The 23118-nt window shown below is 50.7% G+C and overlaps 1 protein-coding gene across 2 annotated transcripts in view; it reads right to left on the bottom strand.

Moving 5' to 3' along the window:
• Nucleotides 1–23118, bottom strand: part of CUL9 (cullin 9) — a 159412-nt gene that overhangs the window by 28602 nt on the left and 107692 nt on the right. For both annotated transcript variants that reach the window (XM_069768218.1, XM_069768217.1), the window contains exons 29-32: nucleotides 20977–21173; nucleotides 19850–20094; nucleotides 19406–19760; nucleotides 17272–17412 (exon numbers count right to left, since the gene is read on the bottom strand). In XM_069768218.1, the coding sequence (XP_069624319.1) occupies nucleotides 17272–17412; nucleotides 19406–19760; nucleotides 19850–20094; nucleotides 20977–21173 (938 nt within the window). The remainder of the gene's footprint in view (nucleotides 1–17271; nucleotides 17413–19405; nucleotides 19761–19849; nucleotides 20095–20976; nucleotides 21174–23118) is intronic.

The following is a 23118-nucleotide window of genomic DNA, read 5'->3' as shown; positions in this document are numbered from 1 at the left end:
AAGTATCTTCCATCATCTCTTGTCACTTGTACACAGGTTAAAGAGAAACTTGGCCGGAAGTTGTTCACAACATCTTGGAGCACCGACCCCAGATCTTCTGTTTATGAGACTCGTCTCTTCATGTGAGATCCCAGACAGACTGCATGATGTGAGATCAGGGCTCCAGGGCTGGATCATCTCCTCCAGAACTCCTTACTCTTTCTATCTTAGTTGAACTGCATCAGTGAGGCCTCTCCTAGGAAAAAAATTTCACAGCAGTCAGGGTTTCATGAAGAGCTGGTCAAGATATTTGGAAGAAGCTTCAAATGAGTGACAACAAAGATCAAGTCATCTTCCTATAGCTTAAAAGCCTGTATGGGAAGCCGTCCCCCTAGGGCTGTGGATTTACATCCTTCCTAGAGCCTGTTGCAGTTTGTCTTTAGATATTTTTCTCCCACGTTACACTCTGTCTTCACGAGATGGGGCAGGTAAATTGATCAGGTCTACCCACGCTCTCCAGCTCACTCTCCGTATAAGACTAACGCGAGGTTAACAGTTCTGAGTAGAAATTTCGTTAAGACCCCAAGGATAATGACGGTTTCAGTCCCTACACCCCATCCTTCCGTTGAAGATACAAAATTAATATAAACTGGAGACTGGCTACCAGATGCTAATAACCGACTGGTGGTCTCGCCTTCTTGAAAGAACTGCTGCTTAGGGAACTGTTCCAGCTGTCAGGATTTCAGATGATTCTGAGCTTCCGTCCAATTCCTCACAGACTCGGGGGTCACTATTGTACACCCCTCACTTAAGTAGACTTTCACAACCTTTCCAAATTACATCTATGGTCGTAGACCCCAAATTCACACTATTCTACTAATTTCCTGCTGAATGGATTCAATTTCCATCCGAGGGTACGATGAGGAACCACCACCGGATAGAATTAGAAATGTGAACGCAAAAGGTCCGAGAGGCAGAAGGATCATCACAGGGTGAGGTAATAACCTCACATCTATCCATCTATCCAAGGCAGGAGTCAAAAGTGACACAGAGCTTACAGAAGTGTCTTCCTCCAGATATCAGCCTGGCCAATCTCCTGTATTAGTTGAATAGAGGGAGGACAGAAAGACACAGACATCCTACATGTGAAACATGAACCCATTATCATCCGTAGAACTTCAGGCCGTCAATCAAGTCTTCCTCCATGGGGACACACGAATATGGAAGAGGCACATAAATCTCTATTCCACATTCATGATGTGCTCATGTACAATGCTCCCAGTCATATTGGACCTGGTTGTCACTACAGAGAATGCTAGTGAGATGCGATTCCTTCCTTCTGTCAGGACATAACGAGGATGTAATACATTTCCTGAAGACCCATCACTACTGACGTAAACGATTTAAGAAATTCAACAACAGCCTGTCGCTTGGTCATCCCCCATTCCTGGGCACTTCAGGACAAGACATTTATTAGGGTCATCTACCACCCTACAAAAACTGTACTCCAAAAAATCTTTAAACCCACTCTTATACTTGCTGAGAGTCAGCGGCCAAGTTTTTAATAGGACTTGCCAAGACCGGTGGATCAACGCTCCTCCATTGTCTCATATTAGGCGAATACTGAGAATGTGAATGAGTGGTAAGGACCCGCTGCACCAGTGTGACCACTACGCTCCAGGCTCTCATCATTCCTCCATCTCTTCCAAACCGGCAGAGGTTCTGGCTTGATGAATGGTCACTCCAGATACCACGGCCACAATCCTCTCTCTTGACGAAGCTGCTGCTCCTGTCTGTCCAGCCACTTAAGAGAGTCTATTTGGGGGTCTCAAAGAATGGTTTTAATACCAAGGTCACCACCATGAGCTTGGCAGGATAAATCATGGAGCACTACACACCCAGAGCTCACAGTCTTTTCTTCATAGCTACAAATTCATAACGCTTCTGTTGAACTTTGACCAAGGAGTCTGGGAAGAAATACGCTGCCCATTCAGCATAATGTCTTCTTCAATATCACATCATCTTTGCAGCGGAGGGTCATTGCCTTTTTTTTCCAGCCCACCCGCCATCCTGATGTTGACCAGTTGTTGACGGTTTTCCAGGGTGTCTGTTTAAGCCCATAAATCAGTAACTGCCTGTGCATTTCCATGTACCTCTGATCTGGGTGGATGGGTGTCTCCTCAATAGCTCACTGCCTTCTCCCACCGTTCAGACTTTTGTCAATCATGTCTCATAATGGAGACACACTTGTGGATGTGTGAGCGGGGATTTCCATAGGTAGAGCTGCTGGCCTCCAGTCCTGCCTCAGCTAGTAACCTGGCCTCCTCACCTATCTCGTCCTTAAATGAATCATAAAGTGGTAACTGCCCGTTGAATCCCCTATCCGCAGGAAGACAGGACAGGTCAGCAATGGAGAAGCATCAGAGTTTGGCAACATTTGAGTGAATTCGTCTCTGCTAACCGCTTGCTGCCACCTTTCTCTTCCAGGCGTGCGGGCACCATCTTGGATTTCTGCTCCCTCACCGTTCTCTCCTTTGCCAGCTTTCCTGCAGCAAGTCATGGTAACCGGAGCTCGTCTCTTCCTGTTCTGCGTCGCTGAGGTGGTCTGATCCGACAGGGTCGTATGAGCCCTGTAGTTTTATGTTGCTGCATCATGAATTTCCACCGTGTACAAAGTTCGCATTCGATACCGCCCATGATTTCTCTGCTCCCAAGCGTTGCCATAGTAGGAAGCATGAGCGCTTCCCTAACAACGGGCACGCATGCGCAGTTATGATCCATGGCTTGGCACCGTGTCACTTCCAGCTCATGGCCCGGTGATGCACTTCCAGTATCGCGGTTAATACCGCTATTTAAACACTTCCTCCATCCCTAGATCCACGCCAGCACATCAGCAAGGCGCGGGAGCACTGCTATTCCGACTCTGATCTCCAGGTTAACCCCCATACACTATCACCTCCTACAGCGCCACAACCAGGCTTTATACTTACCGTCACAATATATTTACCTGGATCCACTACAGGTCACCACTGACAACCACCATTCCAAGGTATTTAGCCTGTCCTTATAGGTACCATGTTGCCATCTTTACCATCATGACCTTCTACAATGATTTCCACTATTTTCCACAGAACTCCTCCTGTGCATCTCCTAGGACATTCCCTATACTTGGCTATGCCACGTGCCTACTACATGTGGCCTCTATCCTCTACCATATGAACACTGGTCGGCCCTTTTGCCCCCCCCCCCCCCCCTCCATTATTGCCCCACTTACCAATTATATATTAACTTGCTTTTTATTTATTTTTTTACTTATTTTTCACACAAAAAACTCCACACTTACCATATTACCCCTCCCCCTTTTTTCAATTTAACATCCTACAATTTTAATTTTTTTTTCTATATTTTGCATTCTGAATTGTGTTGTGTGGTTTCAGCCCCTTTCCCACAACGCTTGGCATTTTTATATCTATTTTTTTTTTTGTTTGATTTTTTTCTGAATACTGCATTATTTATGCTTTCTATTTTATACTCAAGTGTTGCCTTTTCTTTTTCAATTATTTTAGTCACTTTTCTATGATCACTTGCTTTGCTCCCATGAACCGTTGATTCTGTTATATGGACTGTAATAAATAATCTCAAGTGCGTGCGGTGAACCATTGATTCTTCCCAGCCCATTCCACCGGCTCCTCGCCTACCGGACAGAGTGCTCGCTAATACTGTGCATTAACTAGAAGGTCTGATCCTACAGATATTAATCATCTGGCACACAGATTCCAATACTTTCAGGATGTATGACTCGGGAACTCCGCCATCACACGTTTCTGGACAGTCACAGCTGGGTCACGGCCCGAACACCAGGCAGATCACCTCGGGCCCCTCGCCCCGTGTATAACCTCTGGAGCCTCACTCCTCATATATAACATACAGACCCCCGGCGTATACCCTCCGTCCCCCCGCGTATGTATAACTTCAGCACCAATCTCCGGCAGGATTCTGTTCCAGCATCAGTCAAGTTCCTCCTAAGAACAACTGCATGGGGCAAGACTGCCAGAAGGACACAGGTAGTCATCTCACAGACCCACCAAACTAGAACCCACTGAGCTTTCCAGAGGTCTCACATTTTGTCCTACGAAACCACTAGACAAAACAGAACTCTGTAGTAACATGGAATAATGTTCCAGGAGACTATGACTGAAGGAGTGATTTAATGCTAAAGAAGACTTGAGACTTCTAAGGAGCAAAATACAAGTCAGAATAGAAGACAAGAAAAAAAAAATTGACTGGACATCTATCTCCTCTTGGCCACAACACCATTTTGGACCAATATATTGAGTCATTTAGACATTTGGTGAAGTCCATAATATTGGACAAAAAAAAAATGAACGGAAACGACTAACATCAGTGTGCAGGAGAGAAGGCAATTCACAGCCTGAAGAACAAGGAGATCACTAGCCGGTGGTCAAGGTGGTGACATAGTTCTTCTGAACACAGCTGACTACATTACAGAAGCACACAGACAGCTGACGGACATGTATGAAGGGGTTAAAAAGAGTCATCAGAGGTCTATGTACAGATTCCACAAACCTTCTAGACTTAATCCCTGAGATCCCAGGAAAGTGATTGTCCACATGCTTCCCAAGATTCATAAGCCAGGTAACCCAGGGAGGCCGATCATCTCGGGGGTGGGAACACTCACTGAAAAGGTCTCGGGATGGGTAGAAAATGTCCTTAAATCTCAGGTAAGGAACACAGCCAGCTATTTACAGGAGACCACGGACCTTTAAAAAAGCAGTCTACAATAGGTCCTCTGCCTAAGAAAGCCAGCGTGGCCACCATGGGCGTGAAATCCCTATATCCAAACATCTTACAAGATGGACTATCCTCCTGCCAAATGATCCATGAAGCTAAGAAGTTCCCTTCTGAGCCTGTGCTAAGACTCACCAGATTTATCCTCACACAACTTTTTCTCTTTTGGCGAAGAGCTATATCTACAACACACGGCAACTGCTAAGGGCAGCAAAATGCCACCTCAGTATACCAACCTCTTCATGGCCAAACTGAAACATGACTGTCCAGCTTCCTGCTCCATCAAACGCTTGATCTATTTCCAATGCATCAATCACATCTTACTAATCTGGACTGAGCTTGAACAAGATCTTCTAAAATTACATGACAAATTCCACAATCATCATCCCACCATAAACCTAACATTGGACCCCTCAAAAACGGAAATCATCTTCATGTATACCACCAAAAAAATGCAAAATGGTTCTATACTTATTAATGTCTATGGAGAAGCCCCCAAAGGTGGTTGTGGGGGGCAACAAACTTTTCTCCATATTAATGTCTATGGATGTAGATGAGGACAGAGAAGCCCCCGGAGGAGGATGTGGGGGGCACATACTGTCTCCATATTAATGTCTATGGATGTAGATGAGGACAGTGAAGCCCCCGGAGGAGGATGTGGGGGGCACATACTTTCTCCATATTAATGTCTATGGATGTAGATGAGGACAGTGAAGCCCCCGGAGGAGGATGTGGGGGGCACATACTGTCTCCATATTAATGTCTATGGATGTAGATGAGGACAGAGAAGCCCCCGGAGGAGGATGTGGGGGGCACATACTGTCTCCATATTAATGTCTATGGATGTAGATGAGGACAGTGAAGCCCCCGGAGGTGGATGTGGGGGGCACATACTTTCTCCATATTAATGTCTATGGATGTAGATGAGGACAGTGAAGCCCCCGGAGGTGGATGTGGGGGGCACATACTGTCTCCATATTAATGTCTATGGATGTAGATGAGGACAGTGAAGCCCCCGGAGGTGGATGTGGGGGGCACATACTTTCTCCATATTAATGTCTATGGATGTAGATGAGGACAGTGAAGCCCCCAGAGGAGGATGTGGGGGGCACATACTGTCTCCATATTAATGTCTATGGATGTAGATGAGGACAGAGAAGCCCCCGGAGGAGGATGTGGGGGGCACATACTGTCTCCATATTAATGTCTATGGATGTAGATGAGGACAGTGAAGCCCCCGGAGGAGGATGTGGGGGGCACATACTGTCTCCATATTAATGTCTATGGATGTAGATGAGGACAGAGAAGCCCCCGGAGGAGGATGTGGGGGGCACATACTGTCTCCATATTAATGTCTATGGATGTAGATGAGGACAGTGAAGCCCCCGGAGGAGGATGTGGGGGGCACATACTGTCTCCATATTAATGTCTATGGATGTAGATGAGGACAGTGAAGCCCCCGGAGGAGGATGTGGGGGGCACATACTTTCTCCATATTAATGTCTATGGATGTAGAGGAGGACAGAGAAGCCCCCGGAGGTGGATGTGGGGGGCACATACTGTCTCCATATTAATGTCTATGGATGTAGATGAGGACAGTGAAGCCCCCGGAGGAGGATGTGGGGGGCACATACTTTCTCCATATTAATGTCTATGGATGTAGATGAGGACAGTGAAGCCCCCGGAGGTGGATGTGGGGGGCACATACTTTCTCCATATTAATGTCTATGGATGTAGATGAGGACAGAGAAGCCCCCGGAGGAGGATGTGGGGGGCACATACTTTCTCCATATTAATGTCTATAGATGTAGATGAGGACAGTGAAGCCCCCCGGTGGAGGATGTGGGGGGCACATACTGTCTCCATATTAATGTCTATGGATGTAGATGAGGACAGTGAAGCCCCCGGAGGTGGATGTGGGGGGCACATACTTTCTCCATATTAATGTCTATGGATGTAGATGAGGACAGAGAAGCCCCCGGAGGAGGATGTGGGGGGCACATACTGTCTCCATATTAATGTCTATGGATGTAGATGAGGACAGAGAAGCCCCCGGAGGAGGTTGTGGGGGGCACATACTTTCTCCATATTAATGTCTATGGATGTAGATGAGGACAGAGAAGCCCCCGGAGGAGGATGTGGGGGGCACATACTTTCTCCATATTAATGTCTATGGATGTAGATGAGGACAGTGAAGCCCCCGGAGGAGGATGTGGGGGGCACATACTTTCTCCATATTAATGTCTGTGGATGTAGATGAGGTCAGAGAAGCCCCCGGAGGTGGATGTGGGGGGCACATACTTTCTCCATATTAATGTCTATAGATGTAGATGAGGACAGAGAAGCCCCCGGAGGAGGATGTAGGGGGCACATACTTTCTCCATATTAATGTCTATGGATGTAGATGAGGACAGAGAAGCCCCCGGAGGAGGATGTGGGGGGCACATACTTTCTCCATATTAATGTCTATGGATGTAGATGAGGACAGTGAAGCCCCCGGAGGAGGATGTGGGGGGCACATACTTTCTCCATATTAATGTCTATGGATGTAGAGGACAGAGAAGCCCCCGGAGGTGGATGTGGGGGGCACATACTTTCTCCATATTAATGTCTATAGATGTAGATGAGGACAGAGAAGCCCCCGGAGGAGGATGTAGGGGGCACATACTTTCTCCATATTAATGTCTATGGATGTAGATGAGGACAGAGAAGCCCCCGGAGGAGGATGTGGGGGGCACATACTTTCTCCATATTAATGTCTATAGATGTAGATGAGGACAGAGAAGCCCCCGGAGGAGGATGTAGGGGGCACATACTTTCTCCATATTAATGTCTATGGATGTAGATGAGGACAGAGAAGCCCCCGGAGGTGGATGTGGGGGGCACATACTTTCTCCATATTAATGTCTATGGATGTAGAGGACAGTGAAGCCCCCGGAGGAGGATGTGGGGGGCACATACTTTCTCCATATTAATGTCTATGGATGTAGATGAGGACAGAGAAGCCCCCGGAGGTGGATGTGGGGGGCACATACTTTCTCCATATTAATGTCTATGGATGTAGATGAGGACAGAGAAGCCCCCGGAGGTGGATGTGGGGGGCACATACTTTCTCCATATTAATGTCTATGGATGTAGATGAGGACAGTGAAGCCCCCGGAGGAGGATGTGGGGGGCACATACTGTCTCCATATTAATGTCTATGGATGTAGATGAGGACAGAGAAGCCCCCGGAGGTGGATGTGGGGGGCACATACTTTCTCCATATTAATGTCTATGGATGTAGATGAGGACAGGGAAGCCCCCGGAGGTGGATGTGGGGGGCACATACTTTCTCCATATTAATGTCTATGGATGTAGATGAGGACAGTGAAGCCCCCGGAGGAGGATGTGGGGGGCACATACTTTCTCCATATTAATGTCTATGGATGTAGATGAGGACAGTGAAGCCCCCGGAGGAGGATGTGGGGGGCACATACTGTCTCCATATTAATGTCTATGGATGTAGATGAGGACAGAGAAGCCCCCGGAGGAGGATGTGGGGGGCACATACTGTCTCCATATTAATGTCTATGGATGTAGATGAGGACAGAGAAGCCCCCGGAGGTGGATGTGGGGGGCACATACTTTCTCCATATTAATGTCTATGGATGTAGATGAGGACAGAGAAGCCCCCGGAGGAGGATGTGGGGGGCACATACTGTCTCCATATTAATGTCTATGGATGTAGATGAGGACAGTGAAGCCCCCGGAGGAGGATGTGGGGGGCACATACTTTCTCCATATTAATGTCTATGGATGTAGATGAGGACAGAGAAGCCCCCGGAGGAGGATGTGGGGGGCACATACTTTCTCCATATTAATGTCTATGGATGTAGATGAGGACAGTGAAGCCCCCGGAGGAGGATGTGGGGGGCACATACTTTCTCCATATTAATGTCTATGGATGTAGATGAGGACAGTGAAGCCCCCGGAGGAGGATGTGGGGGGCACATACTGTCTCCATATTAATGTCTATGGATGTAGATGAGGACAGTGAAGCCCCCGGAGGAGGATGTGGGGGGCACATACTTTCTCCATATTAATGTCTATGGATGTAGATGAGGACAGTGAAGCCCCCGGAGGAGGATGTGGGGGGCACATACTGTCTCCATATTAATGTCTATAGATGTAGATGAGGACAGAGAAGCCCCCGGAGGAGGATGTGGGGGGCACATACTTTCTCCATATTAATGTCTATGGATGTAGATGAGGACAGAGAAGCCCCCGGAGGAGGATGTGGGGGGCACATACTTTCTCCATATTAATGTCTATGGATGTAGATGAGGACGGTGAAGCCCCCGGAGGAGGATGTGGGGGGCACATACTTTCTCCATATTAATGTCTATGGATGTAGATGAGGACAGTGAAGCCCCCGGAGGAGGATGTGGGGGGCACATACTGTCTCCATATTAATGTCTATGGATGTAGATGAGGACAGTGAAGCCCCCGGAGGAGGATGTGGGGGGCACATACTTTCTCCATATTAATGTCTATGGATGTAGATGAGGACAGAGAAGCCCCCGGAGGTGGATGTGGGGGGCACATACTGTCTCCATATTAATGTCTATAGATGTAGATGAGGACAGTGAAGCCCCCGGAGGAGGATGTGGGGGGCACATACTGTCTCCATATTAATGTCTATGGATGTAGATGAGGACAGTGAAGCCCCCGGAGGTGGATGTGGGGGGCACATACTTTCTCCATATTAATGTCTATGGATGTAGATGAGGACAGTGAAGCCCCCGGAGGAGGATGTGGGGGGCACATACTGTCTCCATATTAATGTCTATGGATGTAGATGAGGACAGAGAAGCCCCCGGAGGAGGGTGTGGGGGGCACATACTTTCTCCATATTAATGTCTATGGATGTAGATGAGGACAGAGAAGCCCCCGGAGGTGGATGTGGGGGGCACATACTGTCTCCATATTAATGTCTATGGATGTAGATGAAGACAGAGAAGCCCCCGGAGGAGGATGTGGGGGGCACATACTTTCTCCATATTAATGTCTATGGATGTAGATGAGGACAGTGAAGCCCCCGGAGGAGGATGTGGGGGGCACATACTTTTCTCCATATTAATGTCTATGGATGTAGATGAGGACAGAGAAGCCCCCGGAGGTGGATGTGGGGGGCACATACTTTCTCCATATTAATGTCTATGGATGTAGATGAGGACAGTGAAGCCCCCGGAGGAGGATGTGGGGGGCACATACTTTCTCCATATTAATGTCTATGGATGTAGATGAGGACAGTGAAGCCCCCGGAGGTGGATGTGGGGGGCACATACTGTCTCCATATTAATGTCTATAGATGTAGATGAGGACAGAGAAGCCCCCGGAGGAGGATGTGGGGGGCACATACTGTCTCCATATTAATGTCTATAGATGTAGATGAGGACAGAGAAGCCCCCGGAGGAGGATGTGGGGGGCACATACTTTCTCCATATTAATGTCTATGGATGTAGATGAGGACAGTGAAGCCCCCGGAGGAGGATGTGGGGGGCACATACTTTCTCCATATTAATGTCTATGGATGTAGATGAGGACAGAGAAGCCCCCGGAGGTGGATGTGGGGGGGGGGCACATACTTTCTCCATATTAATGTCTATGGATGTAGAGGAGGACAGAGAAGCCCCCGGAGGAGGATGTGGGGGGCACATACTGTCTCCATATTAATGTCTATAGATGTAGATGAGGACAGAGAAGCCCCCGGAGGAGGATGTGGGGGGCACATACTTTCTCCATATTAATGTCTATGGATGTAGATGAGGACAGTGAAGCCCCCGGAGGAGGATGTGGGGGGCACATACTTTCTCCATATTAATGTCAATGGATGTAGATGAGGACAGTGAAGCCCCCGGAGGAGGATGTGGGGGGCACATACTGTCTCCATATTAATGTCTATGGATGTAGATGAGGACAGTGAAGCCCCCGGAGGAGGATGTGGGGGGCACATACTGTCTCCATATTAATGTCTATAGATGTAGATGAGGACAGAGAAGCCCCCGGAGGAGGATGTGGGGGGCACATACTTTCTCCATATTAATGTCTATGGATGTAGATGAGGACTGAGAAGCCCCCGGAGGTGGATGTGGGGGGCACATACTTTCTCCATATTAATGTCTATAGATGTAGATGAGGACAGAGAAGCCCCCGGAGGAGGATGTGGGGGGCACATACTTTCTCCATATTAATGTCTATAGATGTAGATGAGGACAGTGAAGCCCCCGGAGGAGGATGTGGGGGGCACATACTTTTCTCCATATTAATGTCTATGGATGTAGATGAGGGCAGAGAAGCCCCCGGAGGAGGATGTGGGGGGCACATACTTTTCTCCATATTAATGTCTATGGATGTAGATGAGGACAGTGAAGCCCCCGGAGGAGGATGTGGGGGGCACATACTTTCTCCATATTAATGTCTATAGATGTAGATGAGGACAGTGAAGCCCCCGGAGGAGGATGTGGGGGGCACATACCTTCTCCATATTAATGTCTATGGATGTAGATGAGGACAGTGAAGCCCCCGGAGGAGGATGTGGGGGGCACATACTGTCTCCATATTAATGTCTATAGATGTAGATGAGGACAGTGAAGCCCCCGGAGGAGGATGTGGGGGGCACATACTTTTCTCCATATTAATGTCTATGGATGTAGATGAGGACAGAGAAGCCCCCGGAGGTGGATGTGGGGGGCACATACTGTCTCCATATTAATGTCTATAGATGTAGATGAGGACAGTGAAGCCCCCGGAGGAGGATGTGGGGGGCACATACTTTTCTCCATATTAATGTCTATGGATGTAGATGAGGACAGAGAAGCCCCCGGAGGAGGATGTGGGGGGCACATACTTTCTCCATATTAATGTCTATGGATGTAGATGAGGACAGAGAAGCCCCCGGAGGAGGATGTGGGGGGCACATACTTTCTCCATATTAATGTCTATGGATGTAGATGAGGACAGTGAAGCCCCCGGAGGAGGATGTGGGGGGCACATACTTTCTCCATATTAATGTCTATGGATGTAGATGAGGACAGAGAAGCCCCCGGAGGTGGATGTGGGGGGCACATACTGTCTCCATATTAATGTCTATGGATGTAGATGAGGACAGAGAAGCCCCCGGAGGAGGATGTGGGGGGCACATACTGTCTCCATATTAATGTCTATGGATGTAGATGAGGACAGAGAAGCCCCCGGAGGTGGATGTGGTGGGCACATACTTTCTCCATATTAATGTCTATGGATGTAGATGAGGACAGAGAAGCCCCCGGAGGTGGATGTGGGGGGGGGGCACATACTTTCTCCATATTAATGTCTATGGATGTAGATGAGGACAGTGAAGCCCCCGGAGGAGGATGTGGGGGGCACATACTTTCTCCATATTAATGTCAATGGATGTAGATGAGGACAGTGAAGCCCCCGGAGGAGGATGTGGGGGGCACATACTTTCTCCATATTAATGTCAATGGATGTAGATGAGGACAGTGAAGCCCCCGGAGGTGGATGTGGGGGCACATACTGTCTCCATATTAATGTCTATGGATGTAGATGAGGACAGTGAAGCCCCCGGAGGTGGATGTGGGGGGCACATACTGTCTCCATATTAATGTCTATGGATGTAGATGAGGACAGTGAAGCCCCCGGAGGAGGATGTGGGGGGCACATACTGTCTCCATATTAATGTCTATAGATGTAGATGAGGACAGAGAAGCCCCCGGAGGTGGATGTGGGGGGCACATACTTTCTCCATATTAATGTCTATGGATGTAGATGAGGACAGTGAAGCCCCCGGAGGAGGATGTGGGGGGCACATACTGTCTCCATATTAATGTCTATGGATGTAGATGAGGACTGAGAAGCCCCCGGAGGTGGATGTGGGGGGCACATACTTTCTCCATATTAATGTCTATGGATGTAGATGAGGACAGTGAAGCCCCCGGAGGAGGATGTGGGGGGCACATACTGTCTCCATATTAATGTCTATGGTTGTAGATGAGGACAGAGAAGCCCCCGGAGGAGGATGTGGGGGGCACATACTTTCTCCATATTAATGTCTATGGATGTAGATGAGGACAGTGAAGCCCCCGGAGGAGGATGTGGGGGGCACATACTTTCTCCATATTAATGTCTATGGATGTAGATGAGGACAGAGAAGCCCCCGGAGGAGGATGTGGGGGGCACATACTTTCTCCATATTAATGTCTATGGATGTAGATGAGGACAGTGAAGCCCCCGGAGGAGGATGTGGGGGGCACATACTTTCTCCATATTAATGTCTATGGATGTAGATGAGGACAGAGAAGCCCCCGGAGGAGGATGTGGGGGGCACATACTTTCTCCATATTAATGTCTATGGATGTAGATGAGGGCAGAGAAGCCCCCGGAGGAGGATGTGGGGGGCACATACTTTCTCCATATTAATGTCTACGGATGTAGATGAGGACAGAGAAGCCCCCGGAGGTGGATGTGGGGGGCACATACTGTCTCCATATTAATGTCTATGGATGTAGATGAGGGCAGAGAAGCCCCCGGAGGAGGATGTGGGGGGCACATACTTTCTCCATATTAATGTCTACGGATGTAGATGAGGACAGAGAAGCCCCCGGAGGAGGATGTGGGGGTCACATACTGTCTCCATATTAATGTCTATGGATGTAGATGAGGACAGTGAAGCCCCCGGAGGAGGATGTGAGGGGCACATACTTTCTCCATATTAATGTCTATGGATGTAGATGAGGACAGAGAAGCCCCCGGAGGTGGATGTGGGGGGGCACATACTGTCTCCATATTAATGTCTATGGATGTAGATGAGGATTGAGAAGCCCCCGGAGGTGGATGTGGGGGGGCACATACTGTCTCCATATTAATGTCTATGGATATAGATGAGGACAGAGAAGCCCCCGGAGGATGTGGGGGGCACATACTTTCTCCATATTAATGTCTATGGATGTAGATGAGGACAGTGAAGCCCCCGGAGGAGGATGTGGGGGGCACATACTGTCTCCATATTAATGTCTATGGATGTAGATGAGGACAGTGAAGCCCCCGGAGGTGGATGTGGGGGGCACATACTTTCTCCATATTAATGTCTATGGATGTAGATGGGGACAGAGAAGCCCCCGGAGGAGGATGTGGGGGGCACATACTGTCTCCATATTAATGTCTATGGGTGTAGATGGGGACAGAGAAGCCCCCGGAGGAGGATGTGGGGGGCACATACTTTCTCCATATTAATGTCTATGGATGTAGATGAGGACAGTGAAGCCCCCGGAGGAGGATGTGGGGGGCACATACTTTCTCCATATTAATGTCTATGGATGTAGATGAGGACAGTGAAGCCCCCGGAGGAGGATGTGGGGGGCACATACTTTCTCCATATTAATGTCTATGGATGTAGATGGAGGACAGTGAAGCCCCCGGAGGAGGATGTGGGGGGCACATACTTTCTCCATATTAATGTCTATGGATGTAGATGGGGACAGAGAAGCCCCCGGAGGTGGATGTGGGGGGCACATACTTTCTCCATATTAATGTCTATGGATGTAGATGAGGACAGTGAAGCCCCCGGAGGTGGATGTGGGGGGCACATACTGTCTCCATATTAATGTCTATGGATGTAGATGAGGACAGTGAAGCCCCCGGAGGAGGATGTGGGGGGCACATACTTTCTCCATATTAATGTCTATGGATGTAGATGGGGACAGAGAAGCCCCCGGAGGTGGATGTGGGGGGCACATACTTTCTCCATATTAATGTCTATGGATGTAGATGAGGACAGTGAAGCCCCCGGAGGTGGATGTGGGGGGCACATACTGTCTCCATATTAATGTCTATGGATGTAGATGAGGACAGAGAAGCCCCCGGAGGTGGATGTGGGGGTCACATACTTTCTCCATATTAATGTCTATGGATGTAGATGAGGACAGTGAAGCCCCCGGAGGAGGATGTGGGGGCACATACTTTCTCCATATTAATGTCTATGGATGTAGATGAGGACAGAGAAGCCCCCGGAGGAGGATGTGGGGGCACATACTTTCTCCATATTAATGTCTATGGATGTAGATGAGGACAGAGAAGCCCCCGGAGGAGGATGTGGGGGGCACATACTGTCTCCATATTAATGTCTATGGATGTAGATGAGGACAGTGAAGCCCCCGGAGGAGGATGTGGGGGGCACATACTTTCTCCATATTAATGTCTATGGATGTAGATGAGGACAGAAAAGCCCCGGGAGGAGGATGTGGGGGGCACATACTTTCTCCATATTAATGTCTATGGATGTAGATGAGGACAGAGAAGCCCCCGGAGGTGGATGTGGGGGGCACATACTGTCTCCATATTAATGTCTATGGATGTAGATGAGGACAGTGAAGCCCCCGGAGGTGGATGTGGGGGGCACATACTGTCTCCATATTAATGTCTATGGATGTAGATGAGGACAGTGAAGCCCCCGGAGGAGGATGTGGGGGGCACATACTTTCTCCATATTAATGTCTATGGATGTAGATGAGGACAGTGAAGCCCCCGGAGGAGGATGTGGGGGGCACATACTTTCTCCATTTTAATGTCTATGGATGTAGATGAGGACAGTGAAGCCCCCGGAGGAGGATGTGGGGGGCACATACGTTCTCCATATTAATGTCTATGGATGTAGATGAGGACAGTGAAGCCCCCGGAGGTGGATGTGGGGGGCACATACTGTCTCCATATTAATGTCTATGGATGTAGATGAGGACAGTGAAGCCCCCGGAGGAGGATGTGGGGGGCACATACGTTCTCCATATTAATGTCTATGGATGTAGATGAGGACAGTGAAGCCCCCGGAGGTGGATGTGGGGGGCACATACTTTCTCCATATTAATGTCTATGGATGTAGATGAGGACAGTGAAGCCCCCGGAGGAGGATGTGGGGGGCACATACTTTCTCCATATTAATGTCTATGGATGTAGATGAGGACAGTGAAGCCCCCGGAGGAGGATGTGGGGGGCACATACTTTCTCCATATTAATGTCTATGGATGTAGATGAGGACAGTGAAGCCCCCGGAGGAGGATGTGGGGGGCACATACTGTCTCCATATTAATGTCTATGGATGTAGATGAGGACAGTGAAGCCCCCGGAGGTGGATGTGGGGGGCACATACTGTCTCCATATTAATGTCTATGGATGTAGATGAGGACAGAGAAGCCCCCGGAGGAGGATGTGGGGGGCACATACTGTCTCCATATTAATGTCTATGGATGTAGATGAGGACAGAGAAGCCCCCGGAGGAGGATGTGGGGGGCACATACTTTCTCCATATTAATGTCTATGGATGTAGATGAGGACAGTGAAGCCCCCGGAGGAGGATGTGGGGGGCACATACTGTCTCCATATTAATGTCTATGGATGTAGATGAGGACAGAGAAGCCCCCGGAGGTGGATGTGGGGGGCACATACTGTCTCCATATTAATGTCTATGGATGTAGATGAGGACAGAGAAGCCCCCGGAGGTGGATGTGGGGGGCACATACTTTCTCCATATTAATGTCTATGGATGTAGATGAGGACAGTGAAGCCCCCGGAGGAGGATGTGGGGGGCACATACTTTCTCCATATTAATGTCTATGGATGTAGATGAGGACAGTGAAGCCCCCGGAGGAGGATGTGGGGGGCACATACTGTCTCCATATTAATGTCTATGGATGTAGATGAGGACAGAGAAACCCCCGGAGGAGGATGTGGGGGGCACATACTTTCTCCATATTAATGTCTATGGATGTAGATGAGGACAGTGAAGCCCCCGGAGGTGGATGTGGGGGGCACATACTTTCTCCATATTAATGTCTATGGATGTAGATGAGGACAGTGAAGCCCCCGGAGGAGGATGTGGGGGGCACATACTTTCTCCATATTAATGTCTATGGATGTAGATGAGGACAGAGAAGCCCCCGGAGGAGGATGTGGGGGGCACATACTTTCTCCATATTAATGTCTATGGATGTAGAGGAGGACAGTGAAGCCCCCGGAGGAGGATGTGGGGGGCACATACTTTCTCCATATTAATGTCTATGGATGTAGATGAGGACAGTGAAGCCCCCGGAGGAGGATGTGGGGGGCACATACTGTCTCCATATTAATGTCTATGGATGTAGATGAGGACAGTGAAGCCCCCGGAGGAGGATGTGGGGGGCACATACTGTCTCCATATTAATGTCTATGGATGTAGATGAGGACAGTGAAGCCCCCGGAGGAGGATGTGGGGGGCACATACTTTCTCCATATTAATGTCTATGGATGTAGATGAGGACAGAGAAGCCCCCGGAGGAGGATGTGGGGGGCACATACCTTCTCCATATTAATGTCTATGGATGTAGAGAAGGACAGAGAAGCCCCCGGAGGAGGATGTGGGGGGCACACACACATAAGGTGGGCTCGTCATTTGGGCAGCGCTGGCTCTACCTTCTCTATCACGTCCTGGGAGGTGATGATCGTCCGGAAGAAGGCAGAGGTCGGCTGGGCTCGGCAGTCGGCGGTGGGGCAGGTGCAGGTCAGGACCAGGTTCTGCTCGATGCAGGTGCTGAGATATTCGTTCCAGCAATTCTGCAGAAATGGTGACAACAGATTATATCTTTGCGGTGATCATCGGATCTCACTGGCGGCTGCACTGTGGTTTCTGAGGGATCGGGGGTGAAGATGCAAGGATTCACAGCCAAGATAGAACTTGCTGGATCATAAGGCAGGGCCGCGCTACAGTGCTCCCCATCGTCGTGGGATATTTCTCTGAAGAGCAGCAGAGCGCCTCTTGGCGGTGCACTCCCTGATTGACACTGATCATGTGACCTGGTCCCCTCCTCCAATGTCCAGGCTGATTGGTGTGTAAACTGATCATGTGACCTGGTCCCCTCCTCCAATGTCCTGGCTGCTTGGTGTGTAAACTGATCATGTGACCTGGTCCCCTCCCCCAATGTCCTGGCTGCTTGGTGTGTACACTGATCATGTGACCTGGTCCCCTCCTCCAATGTCCTGGCTGATTGGCGCATATACTGATCATGTGACCTGGTCCCCTCCTCCAATGTCCAGGCTGATTGGCGAGTACACTGATCATGTGACCTGGTCCCCTCCCCCAATGTCCAGGCTGATTGGCGAGTACACTGATCATGTGACCTGGTCCCCTCCTCCAATGTCCTGGCTGATTGACGAGTACACTGATCATGTGACCTGGTCCCCTCCTCCAATGTCCTGGCTGATTGGTGTGTATACTGATCATGTAACCTGGTCCCCTCCTCCAATGTCCAGGCTGATTGGCGAGTACACTGATCATGTGACCTGGTCCCCTCCCCCAATGTCCAGGCTGATTGGTGTGTGTACTGATCATGTGACCTGGTCCCCTCCTCCAATGTCCAGGCTGATTGGCGAGTACACTGATCATGTGACCTGGTCCCCTCCCCCAATGTCCAGGCTGATTGGTGTGTGTACTGATCATGTGACCTGGTCCCCTCCTCCAATGTCCTGGCTGATTGACGAGTACACTGATCATGTGACCTGGTCCCCTCCTCCAATGTCCTGGCTGCTTGGTGTGTAAACTGATCATGTGACCTGGTCCCCTCCCCCAATGTCCTGGCTGATTGGTGTGTACACTGATCATGTGACCTGGTCCCCTCCTCCAATGTCCTGGCTGATTGGCGCATATACTGATCATGTGACCTGGTCCCCTCCTCCAATGTCCAGGCTGATTGGCGAGTACACTGATCATGTGACCTGGTCCCCTCCCCCAATGTCCAGGCTGATTGGCGAGTACACTGATCATGTGACCTGGTCCCCTCCTCCAATGTCCTGGCTGATTGACGAGTACACTGATCATGTGACCTGGTCCCCTCCTCCAATGTCCTGGCTGATTGGTGTGTATACTGATCATGTAACCTGGTCCCCTCCTCCAATGTCCAGGCTGATTGGCGAGTACACTGATCATGTGACCTGGTCCCCTCCCCCAATGTCCAGGCTGATTGGTGTGTGTACTGATCATGTGACCTGGTCCCCTCCTCCAATGTCCAGGCTGATTGGCGAGTACACTGATCATGTGACCTGGTCCCCTCCCCCAATGTCCAGGCTGATTGGTGTGTGTACTGATCATGTGACCTGGTCCCCTCCTCCAATGTCCTGGCTGATTGACGAGTACACTGATCATGTGACCTGGTCCCCTCCTCCAATGTCCTGGCTGATTGGTGTGTATACTGATCATGTAACCTGGTCCCCTCCTCCAATGTCCTGGCTGATTGGCGAGTACACTGATCATGTGACCTGGTCCCCTCCCCCAATGTCCTGGCTGATTGGTGTGTGTACTGATCATGTGACCTGGTCCCCTCCTCCAATGTCCTGGCTGATTGACGAGTACACTGATCATGTGACCTGGTCCCCTCCTCCAATGTCCTAGCTGATTGGTGTGTGTACTGATCATGTGACCTAGTCCCCTCCCCCCAATGTCCAGGCTGATTGGCGAGTATACTGATCATGTGACCTGGTCCCCTCGACCGTGCATTCTCTATATGATGTCTGTGGTGGTCCCAAGCCCCTGGCTCTCGGGGGTCATACTCACTTTGCAGCAGTAGTGTTTGCAGCACAGTGATGGCGGCTTGTCCACAGGGCTGAGCGGACTCACACACACCGGACACGTGGGTTGAGGGCTCTCAGGCTTGTGCGGCTCCTGAACCGCTAGTCCAGAAGCAATGAGAAGAGCCTCGGGGTCATCAGTGAAGCGCTGCAGCAGCTGGTCCATGCTCCACTTGCTGTGGATGAGCAGGTGCTGGGCCGCGTCCGCTGACACACTCAGCGTCTCTGACACCTGCTCCACCATCCGACACATTAGAGCCCTGGCCTCATCTTGACTGAGGGTACGGCCCAAGGGCAGAAGAATGGACTCCAGAGCGGCCTGCTCCACCTCACTGCCGGAGCTGGAAAACAGGAGGATGCTGGGAGTCATATACAACACCCCCAGACCGGAGGAGGACAAATTCAGGTATAAAATGGCAACTGCTCCCACCTGGGGGTCTTGGTGGGCACCTCTGGCTTCTTCCGGTCAGCGGTCGGGAAGGTGATGTGAGCTTTATGTGGGGTGGACGGCTCCTGGGACAGGTACTGGATAATGTGCGGCCTCTCGTCCCCTCGCCGGGCGTAGCCCTGACCGATGAGATACATGATGGCGGACAGGACGTCGGCATGGCTGCAGCGGAAACTCATAAACCTCAGACTCTTCCCAAAATCCAACTTCTGACACGACTCAATGACCTGGAGAGAGAAGGACAATGCACACACTGACGGGGGCAATACTGACGGGGGCCCATTGTGCACTGACGGGGCAATACTGACGGGGGCCCATTGTGCACTGACGGGGCAATACTGATGGGGGCCCATTGTGCACTGACGGGGCAATACTGACGGGGGCCCATTGTGCACTGACGGGGCAATACTGACGGGGGCCCATTGTGCACTGACAGGGCAATACTGACGGGGGCCCATTGTGCACTGACGGGGCAATACTGACGGGGGCCCATTGTGCACTGACAGGGCAATACTGACGGGGGCCCATTGTGCACTGACGGGGCAATACTGATGGGGGCCCATTGTGCACTGACGGGGCAATACTGACGGGGTCACACTGTGGACTGACGGGGTCACACTGATGGGGGCAGGGGGTGCACTGACGCGGGTCACATTGACTGGGCCGATTCTCAGCTGAAGGGAGTCTCCGAATGATGGATGGCCACTAGTGATGAGTGAATATACTTGTTACTGGGGATTTCTCGAGCACGCTCGGGTGTCCTCCGAGTATTTTTTAGTGCTTGGAGATTTAGTTTTATTCGCCGCAGCTGGATGATTTACAGCTACTAGACAGCTTGATTACATGTGGGGATTCCCTAGCAACCAGGCAACCCCCACATGTACTCAGCCTGGCTAGTAGCTGTAAATCATTCAGCTTTGGCGATGAAAACAATCTCAGAGCACTAAAAAATACTTGGAGGACACCCGAGTATGCTCGAGAAATCCCCAGTAACAAGTATATTCGCTCATCACTAATGGCCACACTTCATCCCATAAAGCTGAACCTTATTGTATGGCCATATCTCATCCCATGGCGCTCCATCTCAACCCTGGAGGGGGACATCTTACCCGGAACACCAGGTTGTCGATGTGAAGCTCCTTCTCCACCTTCATAATGTTGGTGATGAGACACAAGATGACGTTCCTCTTCCTCTCCATTGTGTGCCCCTCGTCCTCCTCCACATTCAGATATGTCTGTCTGGGGAGCAGCGCGAGTTCCCTCCCAGGAGCTCGGCCCAATTCAAAAGCTTCATTCATACAGAGCCCTGAAAAAGAGAGACCCTCCAATCATCAGAGACCCTCCGCAACCTCACAGACCGGGACCTTCCCCCAACATGAATGCCGAGCAGTCTTACTTATTGAAGGTAATCATTGTACATATGGGAAGAGTCTTGAGGGCCTGGGGAGCGGTGTGATGCAGGGAGTGGATCGGGAGGCGGTGGATCGGGGAGCGATGCAGGCGGTGGATCGGGGAGCGATGCAGGCGGTGGATCGGGGAGCGATGCAGGCGGTGGATCGGGGAGCGATGCAGGCGGTGGATCGGGGAGCGATGCAGGCGGTGGATCGGGGAGCGATGCAGGCGGTGGATCGGGGAGCGATGCAGGCGGTGGATCGGGGAGCAATGCAGGCGGTGGATCGGGGAGCAATGCAGGCGGTGGATCGGGGAGCAATGCAGGGAAGGGAGTGATGCAGGGAGTGGATCGGGAGGCGGTGGATCGGGGAGCGATGCAGGCGGTGGATCGGGGAGCGATGCAGGCGGTGGATCGGGGAGCGATGCAGGCGGTGGATCGGGGAGCGATGCAGGGAAGGGAGTGATGCAGGGAGTGGATCGGGAGGCGGTGGATCGGGGAGCGATGCAGGCGGTGGATCGGGGAGCAATGCAGGGAAGGGAGTGATGCAGGGAGTGGATCGGGAGGCGGTGGATCGGGGAGCGATGCAGGCGGTGGATCGGGGAGCGATGCAGGCGGTGGATCGGGGAGCGATGCAGGCGGTGGATCGGGGAGCGATGCAGGCGGTGGATCGGGGAGCGATGCAGGCGGTGGATCGGGGAGCGATGCAGGCGGTGGATCGGGGAGCGATGCAGGCGGTGGATCGGGGAGCGATGCAGGCGGTGGATCGGGGAGCGATGCAGGCGGTGGATCGGGGAGCGATGCAGGCGGTGGATCGGGGAGCGATGCAGGCGGTGGATCGGGGAGCGATGCAGGCGGTGGATCGGGGAGCGATGCAGGCGGTGGATCGGGGAGCGATGCAGGCGGTGGATCGGGGAGCGATGCAGGCGGTGGATCGGGGAGCGATGCAGGCGGTGGATCGGGGAGCAATGCAGGCGGTGGATCGGGGAGCAATGCAGGCGGTGGATCGGGGAGCAATGCAGGGAAGGGAATGATGCAGGGAGTGGATCGGGGAGTGGTGCTATTGGGAGAGGTGATTCCACACGGTGAGAACATACCCTAAAGGTTTTATTGGTACAATCTGATACACAAGTTTAAAAACATATAAAAAAGTCAAACATAACATGAAACACACAAATCTGCCCACAATAGAGCTAGAGCGAAAACCTCGTCATTCAGATGACAAAAAAAAAAAATCTTACTTACCGGTAACAGGATTTTCCATACCCCATGACAGCACCACGAGAGAGGTTAAGTAGAAGAAACCTACAGAATAAAAGGATGGCGCCCCTCTCCCCCGCATCAGTTGGGTTTCGGGGCAGGAGAGACCTCCAGAATATACAACCATCACCAAACATTCTTAATTATACACCCACATGTACACCATCCAGTGATAAAAGAGAGGAATACAAGGCTGCTGTCAGCATAAAATTTGTTTCTCAGAGCCTTCATTGGGGGACACAGCAAACCATGGTTTCCCATGTCCCCCAATGAAGCGATAGAGAAATCCAGTTACCGGTAAGTAACTAAGTGTTTCGCCTTCTCCCATGTCAGCACCACCTGAGAGATTTATACAGATCAAAGACCTTAGTGAGGGATCACCGCTTGTAGCACCGCTCTCCCAAAGGACAGATCAGAGGAGGAGGACAGATCAAGTCGATAATGCTTTTATAAGTTGGAAGGAGAAGACCATGTCGCTGCGTTACATATCCCGTCGATAGACCTTCCCAGCCCAGGAAGTCACCACGGCCCTAGTGGAACGAGCCCTCCAGTTCTCTGGAACTGGCACATTACTAGAAGAGTAGGCCAAGATAATGGCGTC

The sequence above is a fragment of the Ranitomeya imitator genome, chromosome 5 (assembly GCF_032444005.1).
Source record: "Ranitomeya imitator isolate aRanImi1 chromosome 5, aRanImi1.pri, whole genome shotgun sequence".
Taxonomy (NCBI): Eukaryota; Metazoa; Chordata; class Amphibia; order Anura; family Dendrobatidae; genus Ranitomeya; species Ranitomeya imitator.
Note: the sequence above shows the minus strand (reverse complement) of the source record. Positions and strands in the feature narration are given on the sequence as shown.